Source organism: Cnephaeus nilssonii, assembly GCF_951640355.1.
Source record: "Cnephaeus nilssonii genome assembly, chromosome: 10".
Taxonomy (NCBI): domain Eukaryota; kingdom Metazoa; phylum Chordata; class Mammalia; order Chiroptera; family Vespertilionidae; genus Cnephaeus; species Cnephaeus nilssonii.
In genome coordinates, this window is record NC_137081.1 from 29,652,373 (window position 1) to 29,673,253 (window position 20,881).

Sequence of the window (20,881 nt, forward strand, 5' to 3'; positions counted from 1 at the left end):
CATAGGATTTGGTAACTTTTAGCTATTAATATCTGTTTTCTTACATCAACCTCTTTTGCCAGATACTGTGGATCTTGGAAACCACTCTACTTTGGGAAAACGCAAGAGGAGAAGAAGTAAGAGTGCATAAGATTTTACTTGATATTGATATTAAATTGATGTTATTATGGCCAGAGTTTCAATTATTATAATAGTAAGTGATAACATGATGATCCCTCAAACGTGTGCATTTCCTAATCTTTGGAACGTGGATTGTGTTTTCTTCCATGGCAAAAGGGATTTTACAGATATAACAAAGCCAGAGACCTTGAAAGGGGAGTTTATTTTAGATATCTGTGTGCCACCAGTATAATCAATTGGCCTTAAAAATTGGAGAACAGTGGGGAGAGGGAGGAGTAACTCTGGAAGATATAAAGAACTACAACATTGCTGGCTCTGAAGATGGAGGAAATGAACAAAGATATGGGTGACTTGTAGAAGCTGAAAAGTCACGGAAATAGCTTCTCCTCCACAGCCTCCTGAGAGGAACAAAGGCCTATGTTTTAGCCCAGAGAGATCCTTGTCAGACTTCTCACCAACATATCTGTAGGATAATAAGTTTGCATTGTTTTAAGCCACTAAATCTGTACTCATTTGTTATGGCAGCTATAGAAGAGCAATACAGATTTTGGTTATTTGAAGTAGAGTGTAGCTATAACACATCGCTGAAAAGGTAGCATTGGCTTAGGAATTGGGCAGTGGGAAGAATTTTAGTAGAATGATAGAGAATGTCTTTATGACCTGGAGCAGTTTGTTAGTAGAAATGTGGATGCCAAAGACAGAAATCATGGCAGAAAGCTTAGCGAAGTTTAGTCTGTAGACATGCAGAAAGCAGACCTTTCTGGGTATATATGAGGAAATTTTTAAACCAAATGATAAAGGTGAAACTGGTTTCATTTCACAGGTTAACGTAAAATGGGAGAGGAAAGAGATAAGTTGAGGGAAGAACTGCTACACAAAATAAATCAGGACTTGATAATTGGGAAATTCTCAGCCTTTTCAGGTTGCAAAAGATGCTAAAATTAGGAGAGCCACTGTTTGGAAACTATGCTCTGAAGAATGAATAAGAATCTGGCCTAATGAATTTTTGCATATGCCTCAAAAGTAGCAAAAGACCAGGGTATTCAGTCACAAAAAAAGGTTCTTTGACGAGATTTAGTATGTCTTCTCAAGCCATCTCAGGAGAAGTAAAACACAGATATATCATTATATAGGAAAGATCTGTATAGGAGCCTCTTTTAAATGGAGTAAATCCCCATAATATATATGAGAGATTCATAAGATTCTTAAGAATTTTATACCAACAGAAACAGAACTCTCCATGTCTAATCCCTGGAACCTATAATCTGTTTCTTTACACGGAGAAATAGAGTTTGAGGATGTGATTAGGGATCTTAAAATGGGGAGATTATTCTGGATTATTTAGGTGGCCCCAATAAATCCACAGGTGTCCTTAAAATCAGAAAACATTTCCAGCTGTGGAGAGAAGGATGTGTACTCATAAAATAATCAGAGATTCAATGCAGTTGGCTTTAAAGATGCAGACAATGAACCAAGAAATGTGAGCAGTTTCAGAAGCTAGAAAAGATCAAGATTATCCCGGATAGCCTCCAGAAAGGAACCAAGCCTGTGGACACCTTGATTTAGCCCAGCGAGAGTTGTGTCAGTTTCTGACTCCAGCACCAATAGACAATTAATATAAGTACATCATATATTTTAAAATAGCAACTTATATTTTTCATTATCACTTAATTTGGCTGGTTTTAAAACTATTTTATTGAAAAGTTTACTTTTACTCAGCGTAATTTTTCTCTCAGCATAATGTTTTTGAGTTTAATTCACTTTGTTGAATGTATTAGCAGTTTTTTTCTTTTTCATTGTAAAGCAGTGCACATTGTATGAATGTACTCAATTTTGTGTATATATTCTTCTATTGATGGACACCACAGTGTGTCTGTTTTTGACTAATATGAGAAGGCTGCAATGAACATTCTTGTAGAAGTCTTTCTGTGGCTCCATGCCTTCACATCTTTTGTATAATTTCCTAGGAATGAAATTGCTAGGATATGGGATAAATGCAAACCCATGTAGGGGTTATGCAACACATAGAGGCTGTGCCGAATTGAAGAAAAAAATGCTTCAGAAACTGTTCTTATCTATCAAAAAGCCCCAGTCTTAGAAGGGGTTTAATAAACCTGTTAGTAAACCTGCTCAAACCTTACCCCTGTAGGAGACATTATATTAGCTGGAACTTAAGCAAATTTTGTCTGAGGAGAGGAGGGAGACTTTATCATCCTGGAATACTTCTAGGCAGGGAGATATTCTCTGCTTTTATACTGGTCAGGAAACAAAGCTGCCTTCTGACCTGGAGGGCTACTTATCTCTGCTTTCCAATGCAGTTTTTGAAACATCCTTGAAAAGATACGCTGAGGCATGTAGAAATGCCACGGAAAATTGCCTTTGCATGTATCTGTTCTGTTTTCCCAACATCATTTACTGAGGAGACTATCTTTTCCCCACTATATATTCTTGCCTCTTTTGTCATAGATTAATTGACCATATAAGTATGGGTTTATTTCTACCTAAGCAATTTACAGATTCAGTGCAATCCCTATCAAAATATCAATGGCATATTTCATAGATCTAGAACAATAATCTTAAAATTTATATAAAACCTGAAAAGACACCGAATAGACAAAGCAATCTTGAGAAAAAAACAAAACAAAACTAAGTTGGAGGTATATGATGCTCCCTGATTTTAAACTATACTACCAAGCTATGGTAATCAAAACAGTATGGCACTAGCATAAAAACAGACACATAGATCGGTGGGACAGCAGAGAAATTTCAGAAGTAAACCCATGCTTACATGTGATTTATTTTTAATTGTCAAATAAAGGTAATTTCCTACAGTCTCCCAAGTCCACACACAGTAACTCCATAAACAACCTCATGCTGCCACACTGGTAATTCAGACTTTTGCTTCATTTTTGTGGATCAAAGTTTGAAAAAAATAATTGAACACTACTGATCTATGAGGCTTTGAGAATTATAGTCATGGTTCTGCATAATTGACTTTGTTCTCTTCTTTTTTGAAGAAAAAAAGAAAGGGTATTCCTGGACAAGAATGAAAAGGAAATGGCCAAGAAATATATATCGAAAAGGTAAGTGGGCAAAGTGAAGTAGTCACACCTTTTGAGCTTACTAAGGCACTGCTTATTGTATCCTTGTATCCTGCAATCTCCTGAGGGCTATGATAGTTTCCCAGCTACTATATCAGGTAGGATATAGGCTAAGACACTGTAACAAAGAGGCCTAAAAATGCAGTGACTTGAACAAAATGGTTTATTTCTGATACAGGTATGTAATCCTCCAGAGCTAATTGATCTGGGGCTAATAGGGAGACACTGCCATCCTTACTTTGTGGTTTCTTTACTGGGTCAATACATTTTTATTAATTTAGGAAGATGTTCCAAAGAAGGCTGAGTATGAAAGCAGACTGTATGTATGTATGTATGTATGATATATACTATAAAAATATATACATATAAGCATATATATGTGCAAATGTGTTTTATATATGTATAAATGCTTATTTATACTAGTACATATTATCAATATCTATAGAGAAACATAGATATAGATATATAGAAAAGTCAGTGGAAGTTCATCCATAAAAATATATGCAGCAGTTTTATTTGGTCATTAGTGATCTTTATATTTTTATTTGTGTTTTTAAAATGTATGTGTGCATATTAACAATAGTAAACACATTCAACTTTTGTAATACAGAAGTATTATTTCATTAGTAACATGTGAAAAGAGAAAAGCCTAGGAGGATGTTTTTGAATAAGTTAATTGTGGCTTCTTCTAATCAGACTCCTGATACTTATTTATTTTTATAGTGATTCAAGCAACTCTTTTCTCTGAAACAATGAGGTTGAGAACTCATTTTGTATATCATTGAAAATTCTGAATCAGTAGATCTACATAATAATATTTCAGAGTCCAATGAAAAATTCCCAATTTTCACCAATCTGCATATCTTATGTTTTTGCCAATTTACTTGGCTGCCCTGTTAGTGAATTTGTATAATTTCTTTTGAGGAAAAAGAAAGTGGTTGCATCCATTTTAAGAATGGTTATTTTCAGAATATCAAATATTGGGAATTAATTATGATAACATTTTTATATGTATATAGATGGATTTTGAATGATTTAGGCCTCTATGTATATAGATGGATTTTGAACTATTTCTTTCTACAGTACAATAAAATTTTATATGTTATTTAAAAGTTGTCCTTCTTAAAAGTAGAGAATGTTCTGGACACCTTCTTGAGATCCCTTATTGTTAACTTGCTTTCTTGTCTTGAGTGTAGAGTGGAGGTGGTCTCACATGTCAGTTGCAAATTTTGCCCAACTTGATGTTACCTGCCTATTTCAGCAAAGCTCTTGGCCAGTTGGTCTTGAGTAGAAAGAAGGTGAAAATGAATCTGCAGGATTCTGCCAAGATTTTGGCAAAAGATAAACTTTGTGCCATTTCCATTTTGCACTATGTATGGGTCAGTGCAAATTTTGCTAAGCTTTTGGGGATCATAGAGTCTACTTAAATTTTTACTACTCAAGCTTACCAGGCAATTTGAGAGCTATGAAATCTGAAAGCCAATCTGTTTGGAGCTGTGGTTGTCAATTGTTTGCATTTATATCATAGCTCTGCCCAAACCTATGATTTTTTCCCCTCTGAATTTTATCTGCTTTTCATGGAAATATCTTTACCTTACATAATTGGTTTATGAAAGTGGCTGGACTTGGTAACTGTAAACAGAAAGAAGGTTCATTCTCTCACTGACTTTCAAATCTACCCTCTAGATGAGTTCATTCACTCCTGGGCAGGCCTGGTAGCTTCTCTGTTCTCTTGTTCAGTAGTTGAGAGTCCTTCCTTGTCTAGGATTAAAACTTCAATATTTTCTTTGACTCAAAGCACCTGGGCAAACCTTGGACTGGGACACCTGCAGTGGAAAGGTGGAAATTTCCAGCTCTTCTCTCTCTCCTGGCTCTACCCCCACTCAAGAGCTATTGGTTTGGGTCCATCAGGATGGGGAGGTGGAAGGGCCAGGAGAGAGAAGAGTGTGGAAGTGTCTTATGTGATGGGCACAGTTGTGAGCTGACATTGGATATGAACAGTGCACAATCATTAGCTCTTTCCTCCACGAGATGCTCTCATCAACTCCGTGGGGAAGGTAAGGGCAGAGTCAAACACCACAGCTTAACTACTTTCAAAAGAAATGTAGTATTTCTTCTACTGCCTGGATATGACGGAAGACCTAGAGCCAATATAACCAGTTCCACCAATACTTTGTATGGTAGCTGAATAGGTGGTTTGGTGCATTCCCTTTAGGATGTGGGGTGACCAACTCAACTTGGTATGTCCAGGACTTTCCCATTTTTGCCACTGAAAATCCTGGGCCCTGGGTACCCCATAGTTCTGAACAGACTGGGGCAGTTGGTCACCCTTTTTGGCACTTAGTGAATTATTCCCAACTGTTGAAACTTCTATTAAAATTTTGAGAAAACAAGAAGGAATTTAAAATTCTGTCACACTTACTTCTAGAGATTAACGAATACCAACTATAATAAATTTTTAAAAAGAACCTTAAGTTATATTCTGACTGCCATAGTACTTATTAGGGTTGTGATTAGGTTTCAGTGTTATTAAATGGGTTTTATAACCTGAGAACACAAAAAATAGTTTAATCCTGCTTTGCTTAGCCAATATATTATGAGAGTAAAACACAATAATGCTATGTTATTAATTAACTGGTTTTTTTTTTTATTTTTTTATTGTTTGAAGTATTACACATAGTGGTACATATATCTCCTCCCCCCCTCCCCCCATTGACTTTCCCTCAGCCTCCCTTACCTCCTGTTTTAAACTCCAAATCTCTTTAGCTCCATAGGCTAGAGTGGACTTCAATGTATTTTATTTTTCCCCTTAAAAATTTTGGGCCTAACAAGTTTGATGAAAGCTAAATCCAATATATCCACTGGTCTCAGGAAAAATTAACTAGAGAGACACAGAAAGCACTATGTATTTTCTGGATCCTCCAAGGTTGTAATTAGAGCTTTGTGCCAGGCCTGACCGGAATATGGAGGAGGCAAGAATAAGATGTGTGAATCTCTTCTAATTGGGCTGAGCATGGCCTTTCAGAAGAGGAGGCAGGAATGAGAGAGACAGAGATGTCCTGGCCTTTCAAAGTTCCTCACTACTTTGGCATCTTGGGTGAAAGAGGAGGGGAGGAGAGCCTCTCTGAGAGCTGTGCCTGGGTGGATGACCTTCTATTGCCTGGGGACCCCACCTTCCAGAAGGAGGAAGGGAGAGGGAGCAGAAAAAAAAATTAATCTGCCACTTCAAAAAACACATTTTCTCCTTTTTCGCAGTTCTCCTTTGCTCATGGCTATTTATATACAAGTCCTCCACTTTCTTATACAAGTTTATCTTTATAGACATCTTGTTTGAGCTGCTATTATCTTGTTTACATAATAATACGGTAACAATTAGTCTGTAACTTTTCTGATCTTGTGAAAAAGTCTAATTATTAATATTTGTCCTATGGGGCCATTTTGATGTTGAAGAGATAAAAACCCTCTCAGTAACTGTTTAGTCTAAAGACCAGAAAGTGGGGTTATTTTTATCAAGTAATAAGTCCATTTTAGGTTTGATTGAAGGAAATATCCCTTTTATTTTGCTGGTCTAATATTCTCATAATGTGCTTAGCATTGACTGTACCTACGGCGGGGAGGTCCACATAACTTCACCTAGCACCACCAGATAGTGGTCATTGGATAGTATGCATTGAACACAGAGAGAAGGAAATTAATTTGTCTTCCTGCCCTACAGAATAAAACACACTTTAATGACAGCAAACATTGAGATGCACATTCATAGCCAATTAACTTACAAAAAGAAGAACATTCTCTGCTGCAACATCTACCAAGTCAATCCTTAGTTACTATTTCAAACCAAGATTTTGTAAGACTCAATTCTATCCATTTCTATTGATTAGCCTTCTGATGGTAGTTTCTTAGACAATAATATCTTTGTCAAAACAAGGTGAACAAAGCCCTTGGTCACATTTACTTCGCTTTTATATCATGTTCTGCACAAATGTACAAATAGCTCTATTCAAGATAATGTGCTGCTCACCTGTAAGCCCACCATAGGGTTTTCCTTAATGCACAGAATTTCTATTTTTTTTCTATCTCTCCACCAAAAAATTCCTAAATGTCTTCACTTAATTTTGCAGTTTTTGCCTCAATTTTCTCAGAATATTTTTAGTTTCTGTAATGCGAGTAATCATCATCTTAATATTATATATATGTTGGAAAGACAAAATAAATTGGTAGATATATAATTGACATCTATTAAGCACTTAACACATGGCAATTTGAGATATAAGTGAAATGATGATTTCAATTGTTTTACTAATTAGTGTTATGAAAAATAAAATAGAAAATGAACTTAAGATTAGCCATTTATTTCTTGATAGTTTAAAAGCTAGGGATTATATATTTTTCTTTATGCATTAGACAGGCTTAGGGAAAGTTACATTTAAATGGAAAATTTGAAAAGCACTAATATCTGCAAAGAAATTGCATGTCTGCAACTGTGATTATATTTTTTCATTTTGTCAGGGAAAAGAGAGGCAGATCTAGAATTTACTTAATTCATAGGAACAGAGCCCTAAAGAAGAGAGTCCAGTCAAGAGGCAATGAAAGACTTTCAATAACTAAACATCTAATTTCCTGTGCTCTAGTCTGTGTTTTTAGTAATAAACCAATTTCCTAATTGCTTCATGTAACTTGACTAACTGTTGAGAAATTTATATGATTTTCCAAAATGTGTCAGGTCAGAAAGAAGATAATTCCACACACCTATTACCTGGTGACAGATCTAAACCAGTTCCTGGGGTCCCGGGTCCAATGCAGTGCTGGTATTTCCAGTGAACTGATAGCTTTAAGCTGCTGCCATATAAAGGATATATATAACCCACAAATTATTTAGCTGCTCTTCTCCTGTTACACAGAGTCCCTGGTTGCATATTGAAGGTGGCCAAAAGTAGTGGTCAGAAGTCCATGTCCTCTGTTTTGACTGTCTGGGCTTGTGCCAGTCACTTGATCACGTTTGCTTCAGTTTCCTCATCTGTAAATCAAGAGAGTGAATTAGGCCAACCATCATTCTCAGTCCATCCTAGTTTTAATAGTCTGACTATCTCAAAATTGGAACATGGATAAGCTATCCATGTTCCCATCAAGGCTCTAAAACGTTGGCTGGAAGGGCAGGATTAACTACAGATCCTTCTTGAGTTAGTTCATCTGAAAAACTTTCATTCTTCTGTGTAAACAGGTCTCTAGCTCCCAACCCCCATACAATTTTCAGATTATTATAGTTTCCTGAGCTTCTCTTTCATCTTTGGAGATAGTTGACGTGAGGAAAAAATAAGGCAAAGCAGATAACACATATACTAGTAGACACCATCTTCATTAAATTATCCTGTTATTATCCTCTCTGCTCACTGAGTCAGAGCTCAAACAGGGAGATACAAATACAGTCTCTGACTTTGTCTTTAGCTACCTAACTACAACTGTATGTCTCATTGTAAGGATGTAAAGAATGTAAGAATCAGGGGGGCTGACTGGATTGGGAGTTATGACAGTTTATTGAAGCCCTATCTTTTTGTTAAGGCATTCTGATTGTGTGGGGTTTGAGGGTAGAAGCAGACACTCTGTGGTTATGTATTAAAAATGCCACTTGAAAGACAGACTTTGACTCCAGAAATCTGTTGAATAAAGTTTCTGAAGTACCCCTATGTGTTTCTAGAAATAGCCTCAACATAGGAAGAGGGGTAAATGTGCAATTGAAAATGATACAGAATGAAGAAATCTTCTGTTTTAGGGTCAAGAAGGCACCGAGGTGGAAGTGTGGATTTTTGCTCTGAAATACTTCCTGTGACTTGTGGTGCAGTGAAAGGGATGTTACATAAGAAGAAATTGAAACAAGGTGGGTTTCATGGTCTCATTTGCAGCTCTTATGTGAAGGAATGACAAGAAGTCATAGAATTACCCATCATTCAAGGAATTGAGGACCCACTGTGGCTTGAGAGAAGGAGGAAGGAATCCCAAAGATTATATTTTCACACGTTAAGAAACCATACATTTTAGATGTCCACTTCCACATGGCAGTGACCATGGAAATGCCCAAAGAACCAAAGAGAAGTGAATCAGAAATAAAAGGCAAGAGACTCTTGGCTTCCACCTTCATATGCTTTCTTCCTTCTGGATCATAATCACAAGGGCAGGGTGTTTGATGTAGTGAGAAGATGACAGAATTTAGAGTCAGAAAACCTGAGTCCCAGCCTCAGCTATGCCAAGAGTGAATGATTCATCTAAGTAGAGAAGGGGACTTTTCTCGACCCTGAAATACTTCATCTAAAAAATAGGTGATCTGCTTCATTGTATAGCTATAAGGAATTATTTCACATAATTGATGTATAATATTTAAATAGCTTTCCTGATGTAATTCCTAAATCATACAATTCACCACTTACAGGTATGATTCATTGTTGAGTTTTGTTTGTATATTCATAGGATTGTGAATTTACAATCTAACTTTAGAACTTTTTTGCCCCCACTAAAGAAAACCCCTTGTCTCTCAGTAGTCAATGCCCATTTCCACCTCACCCCACCACCCAGCCATAAGCAATCACTAACCTCTTTTTTGCTATGTAAATTGACATATTCATGTAAATGGAATTTCATATAAATGGTAGGTATTTTATATAAATGGAATCATATCATATGAGCCCTTTTGTGACTGCTTCTTTCACTTAGCATGATGTTTCCAAGGTTCATTCATGTAATGGCATGAATAGTACTTTATTACTTTTTATTATCAAATAATATGATATTGCATGGTCTGACTATACCTTATTTTGCTTATCACATCATCAGTTTGGATTGTTTCCATTCTTTGGGATTATGTATAATGCTGTTTTAAAAATCTATGTGAAAGTTTTTGTTTTAATGCATGTTTTTAATTCTTTTGGATATATACCCAAGAGGGAAAGTATTGGTTCATATGGTAATTTTATGTTTAACATATTGAGAAAACACTAAAATATTCTCTATAGTGGCTGCACTATTTTATATTCCCACCAGTAAGGAATGAGGGCTCCAATGTCTCTCTCTTTTTGCCAACACTTATAATTGTCTGACTTTTAAATTATGGCCCTACTAGTGAATGTGAAGTGATATCTCATTGTGGATTTGATTTGCGTTTCTCTAATGGCTAATAATGTTTAGCATATGATTATATTTTATATATAATTTAAAATTTCCACTGAATACATGTCACAATTATTTTCATTATCAGCTGTTCATGAATTCAGGGATGAAAAAACTCACTGATCAATAATGACATTAAACTGGATGAAGCATGTTGAAATAAAGGACACAGATGTTTCTGTGGTTTCATTCTGAGCTGCAGGGCCACCACCTGAGGTCTCAGCCCACCCAGAGGTTCTGCCTCCACATTGACCCAGGGCCATCAGAGATTCTGACCTATTCTCTATTCCCAAAATTCAACAGCAAATTGAAATCCTCTCATTGTTCCGAATGAGAGGATTCTTGGAGGATTCCTTATAGGTGATTTTGGAATCCTTTTATAATGTTGATTTTTATGATAATGATAAATTTTGTTATACAAGGTAAAGAATGTGTGCCCAAAGCCGGAAATCTCCTGGGAGGGAACTTACAGGCTGGGTTTGGGGATTCTGAAGTCTGAGAGAGAAGGACAGACTCTTCTGCTAGTGATCTTGAACCCAAATTGGGTGACTCCAGATCTAGTGTGGTGGGAGGCAAGTGTCTGGGTTATGAGGACAAAAGGGCCAGGATCAACTTATCCTGGTCTTATAGGATCCACCATGAAGTGCATACAGAGTGAGGATGGAAATTGGTTCACTCCCAGAGAATTTGAAGTCAAAGGAGGCCGTGCAGGATGGAAGAACTGGAAGAATAGCCTGTACTGTGGTGGGAGAACCCTAAAATGGCTGATGGAGGTAATCTAGGGACAGGAGTTTGGATGTGGTTTTCCTGGGTGCACCCTAAGATAGGTCACTTTTTGTTCACCAAATATATGTTGAATTATAGCTAAAGCCCTAAGCCCCCGACTTTATGCTTACTCCACTCTCAAACCTTAGTACAAGGCAGCACATTGATTAGAGGCTCTTTCGGGGTAGATGCAGGATCCTGGAGGAGGGAAAAGTCATACTGACTCAGGTGCTTGCAGACAACTTTAGGCACTGAAAGAAAGGATACAGTCTATGGCCAAACAAGTGGTTAGAAGGCATTCTAGAGAAAGAATGGTGTGAAAACCAGAACCATGACTAATGTGGCTCCATGGATTGAGGTAGATGGATTGTGTGTGATATGGCATAACCTATCAATTTGTGGAGGGATTTCATGCCAGGCTAAGGAGTTCAAACTCATAGCATATACAATGCAGAACAAGGAGTCTCCTGAGGTATGAAATGACATGTTTAAAAAACAGTATCTCAGACAACATGGGGCCTGGAAATGGCTTCATTGTTTTTCAGCCCAAGAAGCCTATAATCAACCTACAATGCTCAACTCCAGTGTCACCCCTCTTTGAATATTCCCTGACTGACCTGCCTTGTCATCCCTTCCTTGGGCCCCCTGGCCCCACTATTAAGGCCCCTTTCACACTATTGAATACTTATCATTCCATTAATTCTCTTTATGCCTCTATATCCCTCTAGGGTTTGTACATCTTTGTGTGTCCAACATTGTCTAGAGTGTCAGACACCCTCTAGGTGTGGGATACATATGTATTGGTTGAATAGCCCTGATGTGAGGATGCAATTTTGAATGGAACTTGTGGGAATAGAAAGGAGATAAAAAGTATCAAAGGGATTGTGAAGGAAAATATCTTAAAACATAGGGGAAAAGCACAAGATCAAGGAAATAGGTTCTAAAGGTGATTTTTCTGGGTACTGTTGATGAATTTTAGAAGAAGAACAGGTGAGGAGAGGGAGATGGTGTATCATTTAGACACCTAGGTTTTAACTGACAGTGGGATATCAAGGTAGAAATATTTGGGAGGAAGTTGGAAATGCCAGACTCACAAACCAGATCCACAGGCCAATCATATACTTGGATCTTTTTATTTTTCAGAAAGGATTTCTAAGTAATCCCCCAAGAATATACGGAAGGAGAAAAAAGGTAATGATTATATAACTTTCTACAAATTCTCATTGCATAACTGATTTTACATATGCGGTATGTTATTTTGTGGTTTCTCAGTGGGATAGTTATAATTAAGTATCCTTTATTTTTTGCATGTACCTTCAGAGTTCCTACTTTGGACATTATATTGTATGCAAGGTCTCTTTTGTATAGCAAATCATTTGAGATGGAGATGATACGGAGGTATCAAAATAGATCTCATAGATGAGTTTTAGCCATAGATGCAGATGCTATAAGGGTGTCAAAGTTGTAAAGGCAATCATAATTATGAAATACATAAATGCATTTAATAACAAAGCCACAAGGTCACCTTCAAATCAAGCTTAGATTTTTAAAAATTAGGGTTACTATTTTCTAACTATATTAAAATCTGATGGTGCAAAAGTTTGCTCACCATCATCCCTATGACCCCCTGGTCTAGTAGTATATCTTGGAATATCTCCCCAAAATATATACACACACTTTGAATAATTATAAAGGCAGTGCTTATTAAAGTGCATTTCCTTTTCAAAATTGAGCTAACAGCTATTAAAGTGTGTATACATTATTTTGGGACAACCTGTCATACACCATTTCATGAGATAGGCAACTAAAAGCCTGTTTCTTTTCTGATCCTTTACATCTTCTTTCACCTTCCAATAAAACATGCACAGAGACACTCAGAATTCTTTTTCATGGGGAAATTATTTGCCCTTCATGAGGATAGTGCTTTTGGGGAAGAAGCTTTTGGGAGATCCATGAATATAGGAGACCTGACCTGAAATACTGTGTACTTTGATGCTAACAAACAAATACATAATGCACAGTTCAGATTCAGGACAAAGTGATGGCTTTTCCAAGATTGAGTATGAATGAGAACTTGAGGTAGAGGGGGAGAAAAGAAATACCATTCTTATATACTTCAGGTAGAAATGGCCATCCAAGACATTCCCGAATCCTAAGATAGGTCACACATAGCTGGCCAATGAGATTTATCTTTCACTGGGGATGTGAGGTCCAGGCCTTTATATAGTCTGATGATTTGAATGGTTTAAACTGTCAGTCCTTGGCACATTTTATTCACTGAATTTCATCTTTGGAAACTTACTAGACTTATTTAGTGAGTGAGTTAAAAACGAGCATCTGTACCATTCCTCAAGTGTCAAGATTTACTCAGGTAGAGCACCCAAGTGAGCTGGCAACTTCCTTTCACCAGGGTCTACCCTCATTTATGAGTCAAACACTTTTCAGTAACAAGCTGCAGTTGCCTTTGTATTTTGTCTCTCCTTGATCAAAAACAGAAGCTCCCCAAATTGGCAGATTTCATTCAGGACCAGTAACTACCGCTGTGGGTTCTCTGTGTCGCTCAGAACCTCTCTTGCTTATGGAGCCCGTTGGTTTCTGGAAACTTCAGTGTCACTCGTAGCACCACAAGACAGCTTCCCTGGCTCCTGAAGAGGGCCTCTAATATATTTTGGTGACAATATTTTATGAAATAACATACTCCTCAAGAAGAATTGTTTATTGTATACTAATGTTTGTTTAGGAGAGAGCAAGTAATCTCTTTTTCTAAGTAAAACAATACTTATCCATTCACTTGTTTAACATAAAATTGTTAGTGGGCATTTAGTATGTCAAGGGCATACTAAATGCCCACTAGCCATTAAAGAAGATTCAAACAATAACCTTGACCTCAAGGATTGTTTCAACTCACTGTCTAATATGGAACTATAACTTCTAATATGGAATAATAACTTCCATATTAGACAATATGGAAGGAATCTAGGCCACAAGAGATATGGGCAGTGCCATGGCCACCTCTCAGGTGATTGTCCATTGGATCACACTTGTCTATGACCTCTATGCCCTGGGCTGGAGATAAAGGCTAAGGCTACCTGAATCCAGAAGGGAAGGACATCAAGTCATTCCAATGAATATGCGCAAGCAATGTAAGTCTGGTAGGTGGTAGCCAGTAACCTCTGAAATGTCACCAGCTGACATCTTGGGATTTGAATGGAGAGAAGAGGGTGACCTTCAGGAAGAAGAGCTGCAACACTGGGGCCCGTGAGCACATATTTTTTTCTTTAAAGATACACCTTAGAAAAATTTCAAAGGGTGGTGGAATTCTTCTCTGGGACATTTGCATGGATTCCAGGAATCTGGGCTCTGAGGTTGCTGGAGGCTGTTAGCTTGATACTTTCATTGAAGCTACTCTGGTGGGGTTATACTTATTAACATGAAGAAGAAGGCCTGAGGGCCTCTCAAAGTAGGAGAACCAGAAGAGCTCTTCCAATTTCACCTGCGGAAACCAGGGCCAGACCACCTCCATAACTTCACAACGGCCCACCTTTGGTCTGAGAGCCAGAGGATGTAATTAGATTAGGCCAAATGGTGGTACTTCGGCACTTTTTATTCTCCTTGTAGATATATTTATGAAATAATAGATACATTGTGAATTGAATTCCTCAAAAGATGGCTGATTAAATAAGTTATGGATGTAAATATCACATTCAGCATTGTCACACAGTCTTTCTCTCTTTGTAGCGGAGAATCTCGCAGTCTCATGACAATACCTTAGTTGACCCATATGTAAGTACTAACTCCAACCTGTAACCCTAGAATAATCTAGACTTTTTCCTTTGGTACATTATCTCTGCCACTACTGACTTTCCTTGAAGCATGCTCATACTCAGTTGGAACATATCCAGAGAACAGCAGATGCATTACCCATACCAGGTAGATGGTTCTGGAGTTGAATGTCTCAGCATGAAAGCATTCTTTTCATTTGTTTGGAGGAAACTGTCTTCTTATTAGCATGGGAGGTAGAGCTCTAGACCACTGGAGAAGGGATTTTAAGTGGAAATGGGCAGGGCTGGCCTGCAGATTAAGGGTAAGAACAAATTTGAGATAGTAGCATTTTAAAAAAGGCAGGGGGAAGGGGAAAAAAATCACAAATATTCACTCCATGGTGCAGGCAGAACTAAGATGGTTTCATGCATCAGACAGAAAGAACAGGCCAGGCAAAGCTAGTGAGTTCAAGGTGTACATCCTGTCATGAATCCTGCAGAAAAATGTACTCAGGGCAAATGGGTCCTTTACAGAGGCCCTGCATCCAACCTCAAGGGAGCCATCAAGTTGCTGAGCTAGTGTTTAGGAATAAAACCATCACTACTTAGTGAATCATGGGCATTTTTACTCAAACTGATACCATATACCAACCTGCTTTAAGGTCTGAAAAATTATAGATGATTCTGCTCTCTAAACTAACTCATACATTGATTTATGTCATTTCAACAGATGGGTATTTTAAGCACACTTGCCCTTGCACAACTCCAGTGGGCAGCACTCCATAGGATACGATGCAGTAATATTGATATATGACATTCAACAGAGGAGGGATAGTCAAATAGATTTCCATACACTTTACCACCAAAGCAATTCTCCAACAATATTTAGATCTTATGCACATTGATTTTGACCCTTGGCCAACTGAGGGAGTATTCAATCATGTCAACAGCCCTGGAGTCCAGTGTTTATGTGTCTTGTAGGGATAAATGCAAACACAGAGGGACAGGCCGCACTGCTCATAGCCAAACAAAGGAGAGGGCAAGAGTACCCTCACCCTTGTTAATATCTTTCATGGGATATACATTACAGGCCAATTCAACATTGACTTAAAATCTCCCCCTGCCTTAGTAACTAGACTCTGCTCAGGCTAAATCTCCAGGTTGCACACTGGAATCATCTGAAGACCTGGATTTCCCCCATAGGAAATCTGATGTAATTAATCTGTGCTATGAGTTGGACATTAGGATTAAGTCCCAAATGATTCAGATACACAAAATTATCCATTTTATGACTCAAAGAAGAATACCAATGCCTGTGCCCCACCCAGACCAATTGATTCATAAGCTCTGTTGTTGGGAACAGGACATCTTATGTACTCTCATTAGAAGATTCTATTGTGTAGCTGGGAAAAGAACCAGAGAGATACACCTTGAAAGAAGATTGTAAATCAAGATTCTTAAACATTGCTTATGTTTATCATTTCCTTGTTCTCTCGGAGAGAGGGGTCTTCACTTTTGGAGAATAATGCTGGTAATCTGTGAGTGTCTGCACAGATAAGAAGAAAAATGGTCCAGGCCTCCCTGCTAGAGCATTTCAGTGCTCACTGGGGATATGTGTCAGGACTCCCACCCCCTCCAGAACACTTAATGGGAGTTCTTGGCAAGATATTCCTTGGGGCTAGCACTTCTGCATATGTGGCCATTTTTAAGAACAAAAGAAATGGCCATGATCCCAATCCAGCCAACACAAATATTTTCACCACAAAACCTAGAAACAACTCAAAATAATTGTGAATTAGTGTCTTTTCATCTTTGATTACTTTCCGCACTAAGAAATTTTTTCCATCTTATCAAATTCTCAATATATTATCCTTTTCCATTGTCTACCCAATATACTATGTCATTGTGGTGTAGGCAAATAGACTTAACAGTATTTCAGGAACTTGTTTTATCAGCATGGTAATGAAATTATTCAGATCCCATGAATCATCCTCTTGTTTTGTTGCCTATGTTTCTGTATTAGAATCTCTGGATTTATAGGAAAAACTTTTCTGGTCTGGCACACAGATCCTTCCTCCTGAACTTCACTGCAGATTACAGTTCTTTCTTCTGAAACCACCACTCCATGCTGTTCCTTCACAACTCATGGAGAAGCACATAAGGTTCTGTGCAGATTCACACTAGGGCAATGACTGCTAGATACCTCCAGTGCTGGTCTTCAGGGACTCACGAGATATGAACATTGTTTTACCTTCTAGCTAGGAAATTCAGACATATGTGAGATCTGCCGCTATGGAGGAAAGCTATTCTGCTGTGATACTTGTTCGAGATCCTTTCATGAGGACTGTCACCTCCCACCTGTGGACATTGAGAGGTTTGTGAGATGCAGCCCCATCTCCCTTTAGGGACCCTTCCTCCTGCCATGCACAATCCCCCAGCGTAGTTCCTCCTTGTGTTCTGATGGGGAAAGTGCAGGGTCAGAGGTATAGGATCCAGCATTATGATCCTGGGAACTGTTTAAAGATGCTGTCAACTGGAGGCTAATGTTCCCCTCTCTTTTCTGGGAGGCTAAGGCTGGTGGCTGGGTGCTTTGCCTTAATACTGCCAATTGTCCTTACCAGAACTTTCCCAGCATGGAATACTGTCTATGGGAGTGGAAATGCCAGCTGTTTGTGTTCTGTGCTTTGTTAGAAAAATCAGGAAACATGGACAGGTTCCCTTATTTCATCACATCTTTGACTGGCAGATGAAGGCCTGAAGTCCCCATGGGTTAAGGCCCGGTCTCCAACATTTGGGCTTGGTGGGCAGAGCTCTTTGTGCTCCAGCAGCTCAGATGGGGAAAGAGAGCTCACCACTCATCCTGACTCCACCCTCTACCCACTTACCTCCTGCTGCTACCCTTGATGGGAGGAAGGTTACTGGCTCAGACCACACCTAGGGGGTCTTGGATTATCCCTTCATCTGCTGGCTGTGTCCATTGGTCATTCCTGAAAGGAGGAACAGTGGCAGCCGTAGGAATGGTGGCTGTTTCTGAGGTCTTGCCTTGCTCACTTATGCCCAACCTCTAAGGAGCCCGTGGAGTTGCATCTTCTGCAGGATGAAGGAGTATTCAGGAAGTCAGCAGTGTCTCACGGAATCTGAGGTCCTGGCGAGGCAGATGGGGCCTGAGGAGCAGCTGGTGAGTCAGATTTAAACCCCACAACCTTTCCTTTCTGCTCACATGTGAGAAATCAAGAGTCATTGAGTGATGGGTGGGGTGCCAAAGGATGTCTGCTCTTCTGGCTGTGCCTCTCACCAGAACTTGTTTGCAGAAAAATAATGATTTAGCCATTGCATGATTCTTGTAGAGCAATAGTTGTTTGAGGAAACTTCCAGAAGATCCTTAAGCAATCTTATAACCATTGTTTTGAACTCTGTATCTAGTAGTATGCTTGCTTCTATTTCATTTAGTTCTTTTTTTCTGGAGACTTCTTTGTTCTCTTATTTGTGACATGTCTCTTTGTCTCTACATTTTGGCTGTTTCCCTATGCTTGTTTCTATGTATTAGGTAGAGCTGCTATGTCTCCTGGAATTGGTAGAGTGGCCTTCTGTAGTAGGTTTCCTGCAAGGACCCAGTGGCTCAGCCTCCCCAGTCACCTGAGCTGGACACTCTCGGTGCATCCATGTGTGGGCTATGTGCACAGTCTTGCTGTAGTTGAGCCTTGATTGCTGTTGACATCATGAAGAGGAGTTGACCTCCAGGCCAAGTGGCTGTGAGGACCAGCTGTGACTACAGTGGAAGAGCTGCTATGCAGGAAATACCCCTATAGAGCAGGACTTGATTCAGTGGGACTTTACTGAGTTTTCCCCTTGAGTGTGTTGCTCATGGATGTGTAAAGTTTTAATCTAGCCTGTTAAAATGTGTCTACTGGGTGCACTGGCTCTGGGTCCTCCCGGGAGGTGTAAAGTCAGCCACTGCCTATGGCTACCTGGCAGGAACTACAGAAAAATCTGCTGATGGCTGCTGCGTGTGTTGTGCTTGGAAATGCCCAGACAAAGCCAAGCTCTCTAGGGCCTCTTATTGATAGGTATGGGGCATACTGATGCCAGTGCTGTTTTTTTTGTTTTTTGTTTTTTTTTTTGATAAATTTTAGCAAAGTCTGAAGCCTAAACCAAGAAAGGCCATTCATATGGAAAAGCTGCTGCAAATAGCTTGAGTGGGGCTGCAAATTGAATGGGGCAGGGTCTCAGGAATCAACAGGGTGGAGCAAACAATATGAGCCAGGTTGATAGATAATCAGATATGGCTGCCCGGCAGTTCTTCAATGGGGGAGGTCTCAGCATAGGAACAATGACTTCTGTGAGCACCCCTGTCTGGGAGAAAGCTTCCCCCAAGTTCTTGCTCCAGTGGCAGACAAACCAGTTCTTCCCATATGTCCCTGTGCTGGAGCTTAAAGGGAATGAGTCCAAGTAAGTTCATGCCCTGGTTCTTTAAGAGGAACTGCCTGAGTGTCCAGTAGTCTCTGTGTTACTCAGCCATAATCCCCAGTTGTTTTTACAGCCTGAAGTTATGGAAACTTGTCTTCCCAGCCCTGGAATCCTGGTGTGGGGCTGGGACACTTTGCTCCTCACAGAACACCTCAGCTGCTGAGATATTTCTCCTGATTAAAAACACACGCCACATATGGGTGTTGGACCAGCCAGTTCTATGCTTCTACCCCTCTTATCAGTCTAAATGTGCTTTCTTCTTTACTTCTCCAGTTGTAGGACTTCCATTCAGCCAGCTTCAAGTGGTTCTGAGTGATGGTTGTTCTGTATCATAGTTGTAATTTTGATGTGGTTGTGGGAGGTGGCGAGTATCAGTTTACCTATGCTGCCATCTTGGTTCTCTCTCTCCAAGCTGCTTTTCATTCACATCTCCTTCTTTTGTAGAAATGTGAGTTCCTCCTCTTGAAAGTCTATTGCGATTCAGAGAGCACGTTTTTTTCGAAGATTCCATATTATTATTATGTAAGTAACAACAACAAAAACAACAACCATGATTACAGGCTGCCCTGGTATTACCTGACCTTGACATGGGCTCTTGTGGGATTTGTGATATGAAGCCCAGAGGAGGGATAGTGTGAGCTGCCGTTATCTTTACCTGGTATTTCCGCTGGACTTTAAGGGAATCCACAGAAAGCAGATATTGAATTGTGTCAGTAATTGTCTCAATAATATTTCCCCCCATTAGATTAAAGAGACTTCTCAACATCTAAAGGAACCCATGTGGTTGGACAAGATCAAGAAGAGGCTAAATAAACTGGATTACCCCCAAGTAGAAGGGTTTGTGAAGGACATGCGCCTCATCTTTCAGAACCACAGGGCATCTTACAAGGTAAGTGTCTCTCCCTGCTTCCGTTTCCTTTTCTTTCAGTTGAGTCACTCTGCCCTCATTTCCTGGTGCTGGGGAATTTTAGAGTTTCCCTCACCTTTTATGATGAACCTATATAAGCAAGGGTTCAGGAAGTGAGTGGGTTTTTAAATTGAGGATTTAAGCTCTTTAGGGAGAGTAACGGTGAGTCAGGAGGTGTCCCTGCAACCAGACTGCAGGTCCTTGAGAGCTCATCCTTCTCAAAAAAGGCAACAGTGAGAAGAGTCTCTTCCTCCTGTTCCAAACCCAAGGAGAAGAAGATTGAGTCCTAAAGTCATGTTGTTCTTATCTCTCTCAAATATACTCAATCAAACCTCTCAGAAATCTCAAATTCCAGAGTCCTTTACATATGAATGGACCATATAGTTAACAGGGATCACCAGAGAGGAATAGAAATGACAATATCAAAGATTGTACTTAGACATCTGTAATATTTGATTGTTACAAAGAACATGGATTATTCAACAACCCAAACTAATAAGTGAGAGTCCCCACATGTGGTCATGATTTCCCATTTCTGTCTAGTTAACAAGAATTAATTATGCACTTAGGACACAGAATTTATTCTTAGCCACAAGAGTTTT

The 20,881-nt window shown here is 39.1% G+C and overlaps 1 protein-coding gene across 1 annotated transcript in view; it reads left to right on the plus strand.

Moving 5' to 3' along the window:
- LOC307106287 (nuclear body protein SP140-like protein) overlaps positions 1-20,881 on the plus strand; it is a 62,924-nt gene that overhangs the window by 39,593 nt on the left and 2,450 nt on the right. Inside the window, exons 17-26 of the mRNA XM_079782641.1 lie at positions 63-116; positions 3,138-3,203; positions 8,992-9,096; positions 11,010-11,152; positions 12,288-12,335; positions 14,883-14,927; positions 17,164-17,279; positions 17,975-18,083; positions 19,817-19,894; positions 20,118-20,261. Of these exons, the coding sequence (XP_079638767.1) occupies positions 63-116; positions 3,138-3,203; positions 8,992-9,096; positions 11,010-11,152; positions 12,288-12,335; positions 14,883-14,927; positions 17,164-17,279; positions 17,975-18,083; positions 19,817-19,894; positions 20,118-20,261 (908 nt within the window). The remainder of the gene's footprint in view (positions 1-62; positions 117-3,137; positions 3,204-8,991; positions 9,097-11,009; positions 11,153-12,287; positions 12,336-14,882; positions 14,928-17,163; positions 17,280-17,974; positions 18,084-19,816; positions 19,895-20,117; positions 20,262-20,881) is intronic.